General features: G+C 41.8%; 5 protein-coding genes across 16 annotated transcripts in view; all 5 read right to left on the bottom strand.

Moving 5' to 3' along the window:
• LOC146524648 (protocadherin beta-16-like) overlaps positions 1–12,894 on the bottom strand; it is a 277,164-nt gene that overhangs the window by 42,077 nt on the left and 222,193 nt on the right. The gene's annotated exons all lie outside the window — the stretch shown is intronic.
• The window catches only part of LOC146524650 (protocadherin gamma-C5-like), a 298,508-nt gene that overhangs the window by 89,036 nt on the left and 196,578 nt on the right, over positions 1–12,894 (bottom strand). The window lies entirely within an intron of this gene.
• On the bottom strand, positions 2,067–5,144 carry LOC146524673 (protocadherin gamma-A11-like). The gene has a single exon (XM_085174848.1). It carries the CDS (start codon positions 5,142–5,144, stop codon positions 2,727–2,729), a length of 2,418 nt encoding a protein of 805 aa, XP_085030974.1. The 3' UTR covers positions 2,067–2,726.
• LOC146524672 (protocadherin beta-16-like) lies at positions 6,769–9,529 on the bottom strand. Its single transcript, XM_085174475.1, has one exon. The coding sequence runs from the start codon at positions 9,262–9,264 to the stop codon at positions 6,769–6,771; it is 2,496 nt and encodes an 831-aa protein (XP_085030601.1). The 5' UTR covers positions 9,265–9,529.
• Positions 9,654–12,864, bottom strand: LOC146524671 (protocadherin beta-16-like). Its single transcript, XM_085174836.1, has one exon. The coding sequence runs from the start codon at positions 12,509–12,511 to the stop codon at positions 10,091–10,093; it is 2,421 nt and encodes an 806-aa protein (XP_085030962.1). The 5' UTR covers positions 12,512–12,864; the 3' UTR covers positions 9,654–10,090.

Here is a 12,894-nt window from a genome sequence, read left to right as displayed (position 1 = left end):
TCAGTGAACTCCGACAGCACTTCAGGGAAGCTGTCCGCCACCGCCACGTTAACAATGACTGTAGCTGAACGAGAGGGCTGTCCGTTGTCCTCCACTATAACAGTCAGTCTTTGTTTGACAGCATCTTTATCAGTGACTTGGCGGATAGTTCTGATTTCTCCATTCTGTAAGCCCACTTCAAACAGCGCCCTGTCTGTGGCTTTCTGTAGTTTATAGGAGAGCCAGGCATTCTGTCCAGAGTCCACATCAACAGCCACCACTTTAGTCACCAGATAGCCCACATCTGCTGAACGAGGCACCATTTCAGCCACCAGAGAGCCACCAGTCTGGACTGGGTACAGAACCTGAGGGGGGTTGTCGTTCTGGTCCTGGATCATTATTTTCACAGTCACGTTGCTGCTGAGTGGAGGAGAGCCTCCATCCTGCGCTTTTACGCGGAAGTGGAAATCTTTGATCTGCTCGTAGTCAAAAGAGCGCACTGCATGGATGACTCCACTATCAGCACTAACGGAAACATATGAGGAGACTGGCACCCCGTTAACGGAGGAGTCCTCCAGTATGTAAGAAACACGGGCATTCTGGTTCCAGTCAGCGTCTGTGGCTTTGACCGTGAATATAGAGAGACCTGGTGTATTGTTTTCTACAACGTAGGCCTCATATGAGCTCCTCTCAAAGACAGGTGCGTTATCATTAACGTCTGAGATCTGTAAGGTGAGAGTGACGCTGCTGGAGAGGGAGGGCACTCCCTCATCAGAGCAGGTCACAGTGATATTATATTGCGAAGCCATTTCTCTGTCTAAAGCAACCTCCATAACTAGGGTATAAAACCCATTTATAGTAGTCTGTATTTTGAAGGGAATGCTATCATTTATATCACACACAACATTCCCGTTATTCTCGGAATCTGGATCGTTTATGCTCAACATTGCAATTACAGTATTTGTCGGTGAGTTCTCTGATATGGACTCTGATTTAGAAACTATGTTTATTTGAGGACTATTGTCATTTACATCAATAAGATCAACTATCACTTTCGCTGAATCAGAGAGCCCACCGCTGTCTACAACTTCAATATCAATTTGATAAGAGTTTGCTTTTTCATAATCTATTTCCCCGACTAGGATAATTTCACCAGTCTTTGGATTGATATTAAACAGTTCAGATAGAATACGTTTGCTTGTAGAAATCAGATATGATAATTCTCCGTTTGAACCGATGTCTTTATCAGATGCACTTACAGTTGTAACACTGGTGCCTTTAGGAGAATTTTCCTGCAGTTTTGCTCTATATAACGGTTTGGCAAATGTCGGTGCATTATCATTCGCATCTAACACAGTGACAAATATCTGCATTGTCCCTGACATCTGCGGCTCTCCTCCATCCATAGCAGTTAACAGCAGGGACAAATAATCCTTCTTTTCTCGGTCTAAAGGCTTCTGTAGAACCATTTCCACCTTTTTAGTTCCGTCTGGCTGACTTTCTAGTTTTAATACAAATTGATCACTTGGAGCAAGTGAGTACTGTTGTAAACCATTCATGCCTATGTCGGAATCTACTGCTTTCTCTAACACGAATTTCGATCCTATCACAGCGGACTCGCTAATTTCGAAACGTTTTTCTGAATTGGTAAAAGTGGGGGTATTATCATTTATGTCCGTAACCTCCACTGTTACACGAAACAGTTCCATTGGATTTTCCAAAATTAGCTGGAAATGCAAGGCACAAGGCGTCGTCTCTCCGCATAAAGCCTCTCTGTCTATCCGCTGCTGGACAAGCAGGACCCCCCTTTCTTTATTCAGCCCGATGTATTCTACACCGCCGCCGGTGTAAACGCGAGCGTTACCTGATTTCAACCTTTTAAGATCTAAACCTAAATCATGAGCTATGTTTCCAACTACAGAGCCTTTGGCCATTTCTTCGGGAATGGAATAGCTGACCTGCCCGAGCACGTATTTGAGATATAGGGCTGAGAGAAACAACAGTACTTGCCGTCTCATTGTTCTGTACGACCCGATTTCCGTTCCTTCTCCACTAAAAAAAGAAGCATTTGTCATGGAGAGAATATGAAGACAGAAAAAAAAATCATTCGCATTCCAATTATAAGAATCAAACGGTGTGAGCAGGTATAGAATTCCTTGCAGTGCTTCTTATAAACCCGAACAGTCGTTCTGTCGAATATTTCCACGCAAAAGGGAAGACACAGATGAATAAAAAACATCCAGCCAAATCGCAACACCCTTGCCAACAGCGACCCTTTGAGTTGAAAATACAAATTACAACATTAATTCTCAAAAACAATGAATTCAGTGTAAAGCCACGCTATTAAGGCTCATCTAAACCTCGAGTATCCTAAATTTAAAGATTTTAGGATATCTGCAGCTTACAGCATATATCGTTTAATTATATATTGAAACATCTGTAAAAAAATTTACATTGTGCAATTACACAATAAATATATCCTAAATAAAAGCTGACACGAATTACAGAAACTAAGTCCAGTCTTAATGAAAAGGACTCTGGAATGCTGAAGTCGAACAATTAAGGTGTCGCTGTCTGTGGTGCTGAACTGCGATGTAAGTTGATGTTTGCAACGCATCAACGCTAAAAGATACTGGTTATGTTTAAAATTGTAACTGTAACTGATGTAGTTTCCTAACATCTAATGGAATGTCTGTCTATTTACCTCCAGAATATCATGAAGCATAAAAGGCAGAAAAAAACATGTATCATTTCATGAGGCTAACCTCTAGAGGAGAGTCTGGTTCATCCAGGATGCTCTTTTCACTCTGTATCCGCTGCATCGTTCCTGTAGAACTGGGGTCCATTATCAGCACGTTCTGACTACCAGCTCTGCCGAACTTACAGTCACTCTTTCTGGAGTCAGTCGTCCTGCACACCTCGTAATTGTAGACATGTGGCAGAGTCCCTGTTCCCAAAGTGTCTGAGTAACGTGGTGGATAATATGGAATGACAGGCAGGTTGGAGTGATACAGGATGCGAGACTGTCTCCACCTGTAGATTTTGACTGATATAATAACCACTAAACACGTGATGAAGAGGAAGGAAACTACAGCCAGAGCCAATACTAAGTAAAAAGTCAGGTTGTCATTGTACTCCTTGTCGTGCGTCAACTCAGTGAACTCCGACAGCACTTCGGGGAAGCTGTCCGCCACCGCCACGTTAACGATGACTGTAGCTGAACGAGAGGGCTGCCCGTTGTCCTCCACTGTAACAGTCAGTCTTTGTTTGACAGCATCTTTATCAGTGACTTGGCGGATAGTTCTGATTTCTCCATTCTGTAAGCCCACTTCAAACAGCGCCCTGTCTGTGGCTTTCTGCAGTTTATAGGAGAGCCAGGCATTCTGTCCAGAGTCCACATCAACAGCCACCACTTTAGTCACCAGATAGCCCACATCTGCTGAACGAGGCACCATTTCAGCCACCAGAGAGCCACCAGTCTGGACTGGGTACAGAACCTGAGGGGGGTTGTCGTTCTGGTCCTGGATCATTATTTTCACAGTCACGTTGCTGCTGAGTGGAGGAGAGCCTCCATCCTGCGCTTTTACGCGGAAGTGGAAATCTTTGATCTGTTCGTAGTCAAAAGAGCGCACTGCATGGATGACTCCACTATCAGCACTAACGGACACATATGAGGAGACTGGCACTCCGTTAACGGAGGAGTCCTCCAGTATGTAAGAAACACGGGCATTCTGGTTCCAGTCAGCGTCTGTGGCTTTGACTGTGAATATAGAGAGACCCGGCGTGTTGTTTTCTATAATATAGGCCTCATATGAGCTCCTCTCAAAGACAGGTGCGTTGTCATTTATGTCAGAGATGTGTAAGGTGAGAGTGACGCTGCTGGAGAGGGAGGGCACTCCCTCATCAGAGCAGGTCACAGTGATGTTATACTCAGAGGCTCTCTCTCTGTCTAAATCACTGTCTGTAACTAGGCTAAAGAACTTTTTAGATGTTGATTTGATCAGAAATGGCACATGTCCTTCGATATTACATGCTACTTTGCCATTTTCACCAGAGTCGGGATCTTGAACATTGAAAATTGTTACAACTGTTTCTGGCCTTGAATTTTCTGTTACAGAATTTGTTTTAGACATTATATTAATAGATGGGTGATTATCGTTTATGTCGGTTACTTCAACAAGAATTTTGGCTGAATCTGTTAGTCCCCCATCATCACTAGCCTGTACATGTATTTCATAGAGCTGTGCCTTTTCATAATCAAGGTTTCCAGTTAGGGATACCTCACCACTTTCTTCGGCAATGTGAAACATTACAGGGACACCGTCTAACGTGTTTGTTATTGAATAAATAACCTTCCCATAAGAACCTTCATCTGCATCTGTAGCACTAACAGTACACAAAATTGCACCCTTTGCAGCATTCTCCATTATAGTCACCTTATAGACTTCCTGCGTAAATACTGGAGCATTGTCGTTGGCATCTAGCACGGAAATTTCTATTCGCACTGTTCCCGACAGCTGAGGCTCACCACCGTCAACAGCTGTGAGAATTAAAGAGAGATGCTGTTGCGCCTCTCTGTCTAGATGTTTCTGCAACACCATCTCCACCTTTTTACTCCCGTCTTGCTGATTTTGGAGTTTTAGATTAAAACTGTCAGTAGGTTGTAGCGAATAACTCTGCAATCCGTTCACACCTACGTCTGGATCCATTGCTCGCTCTAGCACAAATTTTGCTCCAGTCACAGCCGACTCACTAATCCTAAATTTTATTTCATCCTTTTTGAAACTCGGAGCATTGTCGTTAATGTCGTTAATTTCGACAGTAACGGTATAGAATTCAATCGGGTCTTCAAGTGTAATTTGAAGATGTAAAGCACAAGGTGTCGTCTGCCCGCAGAGCGTCTCTCTGTCAATTCTTTCTCTGACAAGCAGGACGCCTCTGTCTTTATTCAGCTCGACGTATTTTCCATTGTCTTCTGTATATATACGCGCCTTACCCGATTTCAGCCTCTTTACATTTATACCTAAATCCTGCGCTATATTACCAACTACAGAGCCTTTTGACATTTCCTCAGGAATCGAGTAAGCGACCTGCCCGACAACTGTGCTGAGGGAAGAGACCGACACAAACAACAGTACTTGCCATCTCATTGTTCTGCCCGACATTTTCTCTTCGTTAAAAGCTGGAGAAAAAAATGCCTGCTGTACTCAAAAGCGCCTGGTTTTCCCGAATAGATAGTACTCCAGAGCAAAACTGATTCTGTCCGTGTTTCTTGAACTCGAAATAAATAAACCACAGCGCGGATATCTCCTGTGTTTATCAGCTACGCCTGTGTGCTGTATGTGCGTCTCTTTCTGTGTTCAACGTATCAAATGAAGGGAAATTCTCTACATTAGTCAACAGCGGCCCTGAGAGTCCAAACATGTGCACTGCACAACATTACAACATCAGCTAGCAGGTCCAAAGTGAAGAAATAAATAGTAGTTTAACTCATTACACAATAATAAAATATTTGTCTAGGGTACTTATAACTCAAAAACAAAATAATACAGAGGACAACCTCACCACCTGCCCTGACATCTTATTCTGAAGGGTATATTTTGATTATACCCTGACTGAGAACCTTCACGGACATTTTGATTATTGTACAATGTAAAGTCATCTTTAATAACACAATACACTTTCCCTTGTAATATGGCATGAGATTCTAAGGAACAGTAAAACAAGGTAAAGATCTAGTAACAATATATATCTGAAGTAAAGAGAACTTTATAAAATGATTACAAAAGTGATAGGGTGTATTTCTTTACCTGTTACACTTGCGCCTTTTAAAATGTTCCTGTATAGATAGTGATTTGTGATAATGCTGTTAAACACAAAATTAGTTTAACCATGAAGTAACGCTCCAAAATGATAAATACAGATAATGGAAAAAATGTAGTGATTACAAAGGACAAAAATGCCCTTTTTTGCAAGTAATCATTCTACTTCAAGGGTTTTCCTGATCAATGAATGTGTATAAGTATGCAGTTCCTGCTAAAATGCACCAGGGTAGAGACAGCTTTAGAAGAAGCACAAGACATAAACTGGTAATTATTTGATGAAGTTAATCTTCTCCTTTAGTAAACAATAAGAATAAGTAGTAATTTTCAAAACTGCATTGCACAGGTCTCAGATGAAAGTAATTATTTGCTTAACACAACTTGACAAGTATAAGTTTTCTGTAAGTTTTCTGGAAGAAAAAATAAAACTAAGTGGGAGAATAGCTGATGATTAGCTTGTAATAAATAGTTTAAGTCTAAAAAGTATCAAAGGGAAGACCACCAGTAGACATTTTGTTGCTTCTGGTATTCCAAGCTGTCTGCTTTAATTTTTTGATCATAGTGTTTTAAGTTTTGGTTCACTAGTTAACTAAAGCTTGTTGTTAAAAAGTTGCTTTCAGAGCTGAAAGTTGCACTCTACTGCAATGTAAACAGTGCTAGTAGACATTTCAGTGAAACACAATCTGCAATTACAATGTTCCAAATACTTAAAAGGTTAACGTATTATTGAATAATTGTCAATAATTAATCCTGCTTTCTTGAAAAAAGTGCTGGAACAGGATGCTGATTATGGAGACTCTTTTCATATACCTAAACTAAAACTAAATTAGGGCTAAGATGACTTTGTTAGGTTTAGATAAAAGAGGGGGAACACATATATATTATGGGATGAAAGGCTGATTCTGTTAAAGTGCAGAAGTGGTTTAATGAACAGTGAATTGTCATGGAAGAAATAAAATGTGCATTGCTAGCTCTCTGATAACCTCCAGAATACCATGCATGCAAAATAACAGGCATTTAAAATCATTTGTAATTTCATGAGGCTAACCTCTAGAGGAGAGTCTGGTTCATCCAGGATGCTCTTTTCACTCTGTATCCGCTGCATCGTTCCTGTAGAACTGGGGTCCATTATCAGCACGTTCTGACTACCAGCTCTGCCGAACTTACAGTCACTCTTTCTGGAGTCAGTCGTCCTGCACACCTCGTAATTGTACACATGTGGCAGAGTCCCTGTGCCCAAAGTGTCTGAGTAACGTGGTGGATAATATGGAATGACAGGCAGGTTGGAGTGATACAGGATGCGAGACTGTCTCCACCTGTAGATTTTGACTGATATAATAACCACTAAACACGTGATGAAGAGGAAGGAAACTACAGCCAGAGCCAAGACTAAGTAAAAAGTCAGGTTGTCATTGTACTCCTTGTCGTGTGTCAACTCAGTGAACTCCGAAAGCACTTCAGGGAAGCTGTCCGCTACCGCCACGTTAACGATGACTGTAGCTGAACGAGAGGGCTGCCCGTTGTCCTCCACTATAACAGTCAGTCTTTGTTTGACAGCATCTTTATCAGTGACTTGGCGGATAGTTCTGATTTCTCCATTCTGTAAACCCACTTCAAACAGCGCCCTGTCTGTGGCTTTCTGCAGTTTATAGGAGAGCCAGGCATTCTGTCCAGAGTCCACATCAACAGCCACCACTTTAGTCACCAGATAGCCCACATCTGCTGAACGAGGCACCATTTCAGCCACCAGAGAGCCACCAGTCTGGACTGGGTACAGAACCTGAGGGGGGTTGTCGTTCTGGTCCTGGATCATTATTTTCACAGTCACGTTGCTGCTGAGTGGAGGAGAGCCTCCATCCTGGGCTTTTACGCGGAAGTGGAAATCTTTGATCTGCTCGTAGTCAAAAGAGCGCACTGCATGGATGACTCCACTATCAGCACTAACGGACACATATGAGGAGACTGGCACTCCGTTAACGGAGGAGTCCTCCAGTATGTAAGAAACACGGGCGTTCTGGTTCCAGTCAGCGTCTTTGGCTTTGACTGTGAATATAGAGAGACCCGGTGTGTTGTTTTCTACAATATAGGCCTCATATGAGCTCCTCTCAAAGACAGGTGCGTTATCATTAACGTCTGAGATCTGTAAGGTGAGAGTGACGCTGCTGGAAAGAGAGGACACTCCCTCATCAGAGCAGGTCACAGTGATGTTATACTCAGAGGCTCTCTCTCTGTCTAAATCACTGTCTGTTATAATGCTGTAGAAGCTATTTGATGTACTCTCAATATTAAAAGGTACATTGTCATTTAGGAAACATTTAACTACTCCATTATCGTCTGAATCAGCATCATGCACGTTCATAACTGCAACAACGGTTTTTAAGGTGGAATCTTCTGGAACCGATTGAGTAGTCGACATTAAATCTATTATTGGGCTATTATCATTTACATCAGTAATATCAAACATAATCTTACACGAGTCACTGAGTCCACCGTGATCTTTGGCTTTAATATTGAGCTGATAATGTTTCGATGTTTCATAATCTACATTTCCGATCAACCGTACTTCCCCGCTTGTCTCATGTATTTCAAATAAATCCAAAATTCCATCAATGTTATTTGATATCGAATATGTTACGAAACCATTTGTTCCTTCATCTTTATCGGTGGCTGTAACAGTAATCAGTTGAGCTCCTTTTGGAGAATTTTCCATTAAACTACTTTTGTACGTTGACTGCGTAAAAACCGGTGCGTTGTCATTGGCATCTAATATAGTTACATGAATTTGCACTGTCCCCGAGAGCTGCGGTTCACCTCCGTCGACGGCTGTTAGTGTAAGAGTCAGCTGCTCCTCTTTCTCTCGATCAAGAGGTTTCTCCAAAACCATCTCTACTTCTTTCCCCCCATCAGTGTTGTCGTTGAGTTTCAAAGCAAAATTATCTGTTGGGTTAAGGGAGTAGCTTTTAAGCCCATTTATTCCAACGTCAGAATCCAGTGCTTTCTCTAATATAAATTTTGACCCCTTTACAGCGGACTCGCTTATTTCAAATACCATATCTTTCATTTTGAATATAGGGGCGTTGTCGTTTATATCTGTTATTTCTACAGTAACACGGTAGAACTCGATGGGATTTGCCAAAATCATTTGAAAGTGTAAAGCACAGGGAGTCGTTTGTTTGCATAAAGCCTCCCTGTCGATTCTCTCCTTGATAAGAAGCACCCCCCTTTCTTTATTCAGCTCAATGTATTCAGCGCTGTTTCCAACATGCAAGCGAGCTTTTCCCGTTTTCAACCGTTTTAGGTCCAAACCTAAATCTTGTGCTATCTTACCGACTAACGAGCCTTTTGACATTTCTTCTGGAACAGAATAGCTTACCTGCCCGAACACATAACAGAGAGAGAGCATTGAGCAAAACAGTATCACTTGCCATTTCATTGTTTCGGTCCAACGGCTTTGTAATATCATGACGAATCAAAGCAGTCGAGAAAAAGAGCTAAATTCCACACACAGCTGGAGTAAAAATGAAAAAGCCACACAATAAAGGTCGATCAAAAACCCCGACTGCTACAATGTCCGTGTAGGCTATATTATTCTCGGAAACCTGAAATGCCTACTGTGTCGACAATACTTCCTCCGATCTAAATTATCTGGGAGGTGCTGCTGTAATCAGCAGCAAAACTAACACAGACTAGCCAACAGCGTCTCTAGGAGTACAAAACATGACACTACACTACACTGATTTATGACAGGAAAATCATTGCAAGGTTAAACAAATATTTGAGGTTTGAAAAACAAGTAAACAGACCAAAAATAGTACTGCTAAATCCAATTCGTCGAAGAATATGAAAAAAAAAATTACTAAAATTGTCTAAAAAAGAAAAACGGAAGGGAAAACGCAGTAACTACATTTAAATTTTTAAAAACAAATAAAAAACCCTCTGGTCTTCAAGCTATTTCTTTTTTTAGATGTCGGATAGTAGGCAGAACGGCACAACCACGACCAAAAAAGAGAAATAACAGAAAAAGGAAAGGGAGAAAAAAAATCACAAACATAAACACTAAAAATAAGTACATATATAAGTACATATTAGAACGACACTGTTCCCTAGGAAAGGAAATCATAAAGAAATGACATAAATTCTGCATGTTTGGGGTTCAGGCAGAAAGATTCTTATTTCCGCTGTCTGTGGTGCTGAAAATGATCAGTATTGAACGTTGATGCGCAAATTTTAACTATCATTTTATATAATTTTAATTTTAATTTTAATTGTAAAGCCTAAAAAAGACATTTTTATTTTATTTTATTTTTTACAACAGAAGGACTAACCTCTAGAGGAGAGTCTGGTTCATCCAGGATGCTCTTTTCACTCTGTATCCGCTGCATCGTTCCTGTAGAACTGGGGTCCATTATCAGCACGTTCTGACTACCAGCTCTGCCGAACTTACAGTCACTTTTTCTGGAGTCAGTCGTCCTGCACACCTCGTAATTGTACACATGTGGCAGAGTCCCTGTCCCCAACGTGTCTGAGTAACGTGGTGGATAATATGGAATGACTGGAAGGTTGGAGTGGTACAGGATGCGAGACTGTCTCCACCTGTAGATTTTGACTGATATAATAACCACTAAACACGTGATGAAGAGGAAGGAAACTACAGCCAGAGCCAATACTAAGTAAAAAGTCAGGTTGTCATTGTACTCCTTGTCGTGCGTCAACTCAGTGAACTCCGATAGCACTTCAGGGAAGCTGTCCGCCACCGCCACGTTAACGATGACTGTAGCTGAACGAGAGGGCTGCCCGTTGTCCTCCACTATAACAGTCAGTCTTTGCTTGACAGCATCTTTATCAGTGACTTGGCGGATAGTTCTGATTTCTCCATTCTGTAAGCCCACTTCAAACAGCGCCCTGTCTGTGGCTTTCTGCAGTTTATAGGAGAGCCAGGCATTCTGTCCAGAGTCCACATCAACAGCCACCACTTTAGTCACCAGATAGCCCACATCTACTGAACGAGGCACCATTTCAGCCACCAGAGAGCCACTAGTCTGGACTGGGTACAGAACCTGAGGGGGGTTGTCGTTCTGGTCCTGGATCATAATTTTCACAGTCACGTTGCTGCTGAGTGGAGGAGAGCCTCCATCCTGCGCTTTTACGCGGAAGTGGAAATCTTTGATCTGCTCGTAGTCAAAAGAGCGCACTGCATGGATGACTCCACTATCAGCACTAACGGACACATATGAGGAGACTGGCACTCCGTTAACGGAGGAGTCCTCCAGTATGTAAGAAACACGGGCATTCTGGTTCCAGTCAGCGTCTGTGGCTTTGACTGTGAATATAGAGAGACCCGGTGTGTTGTTTTCTACAACGTAGGCCTCATATGAGCTCCTCTCAAAGACAGGTGCGTTATCATTAACGTCTGAGATCTGTAAGGTGAGAGTGACGCTGCTGGAGAGGGAGGGCACTCCCTCATCAGAGCAGGTTACAGTGATGTTATACTCAGAGGCTCTCTCTCTGTCTAAATCACTGTCTGTTACGAAGGTATAGAAATTGTTTGAAGATGCTCTTAATTCGAAAGGTACGTTATCACTCATAAAACACTGCACTTTTCCGTTTCCCCCGGAGTCCTTGTCTTCAATGCTTATCATCGTAACTACTGTGTTGAGATTAGCATCCTCTGATATCACAGCTGACTTCGACATTATGTTGATTTCAGGTTTATTGTCGTTTACATCTTGCACATCGACAATTAATTTGCACGAATCCGTGAGTCCACCCTCATCACTAGCAAGTAAATTTATTTGATAGTTTCTTGACTTTTCAAAGTCAATTATTCCAATTAATACAACATTCCCGTTTTCCTCATTAATCTCAAATATTCTGGTGTCATCATCTGCTGCATTTGTAATTGAATATATTATTTTACTGTTCGAACCTTGATCAGCGTCTGACGCTGTAACAGTAGCAACAACTGTTCCTTTAGGTGAATTCTCAGTGACTGTAGCTTTGTAAGTTTGCTGTGTAAAAACCGGAGCATTATCATTAGCGTCTAAAACTGTAATGAGAATCTGCATTGTTCCTGACATCTGTGGCTCCCCTCCATCTACAGCTGTTAACACGAGGGATATCTGCTCTTGTTTCTCTCTGTCTAAAGGTTTCTGCAGTACCATCTCAACGTTTTTATTTCCATCAGAGTTGCTGTGCAGTTTGAGAGCAAAATTGTCACTTGGTTTTAACTCATATGACTGAACACTATTCATTTCAACATCCAGATCCACAGCCCTTTCCAGAACAAATTTTGCCCCGATGAGCGCCATTTCGCTAATTTTGAAAGTGATTTTAGCTTTTTTAAAAGTAGGTGCATTGTCATTGATATCTGTGATCTGCACTGTAACCGTATAAAATTCCATCGGATTCTCCAAAATGATCTGAAAATGTAGAGCACACGGCGTCGTCTGTTTGCACAGCGCTTCTCTGTCGATCCTTTCTTTAACGAGGAGGACTCCTCTTTCTCTGTTCAGCTCGACGTACTGATCGCTGTCTCGAGCATAAATCCGAGCCTTACCTGAAGTCAACCGTTTGATTTGTAAACCCAAGTCTTGTGCTATATTGCCAACTAACGATCCTTTAGTCATTTCCTCTGGTATTGTATAGCTCACTTGTCCGAGCACTGAGCCGACGGCGAGAAGAGAGATAAACAGGAGTACTTGCCTTGCCATTGTTTTATGCGATTTTGCCAATGGATGTTCACTGTGATAATATCCTACAAATCACGCTTTAAACGTCAAAATTCAATTTCGCACGTTTATCATCCACACATGAGAAAATGTACTAAAACGGTCGATGTCCTTTGCCTCCAAATACTGTGTATATCTCGAGGACGTCCTTTGTCGTTCTGTTCTTTCTTCGTTATACCGACGTTACAAGGGAGTTGCTGTTATAACCCTACTCGGCTGTTGACAATTTAGTCAACAGCGGCCCTAAGAGTTCACCTTAGAAAACTGCAGACAGCTAACATGAAGGTTTTTTCTTTTTAAAATAAGTCACAAAAATACCAAGTCAAATGGTAATATTTATACTGAAAACGCAGACGGAAATTCAT

The sequence above is a fragment of the Neolamprologus multifasciatus genome, chromosome 2 (genome assembly GCF_963576455.1).
Source record: "Neolamprologus multifasciatus chromosome 2, fNeoMul1.2, whole genome shotgun sequence".
NCBI lineage: Eukaryota > Metazoa > Chordata > Actinopteri > Cichliformes > Cichlidae > Neolamprologus > Neolamprologus multifasciatus.
The sequence above is the reverse complement of the archived record's forward strand: the minus strand, read 5'-3'. Positions and strand labels throughout refer to the sequence as shown.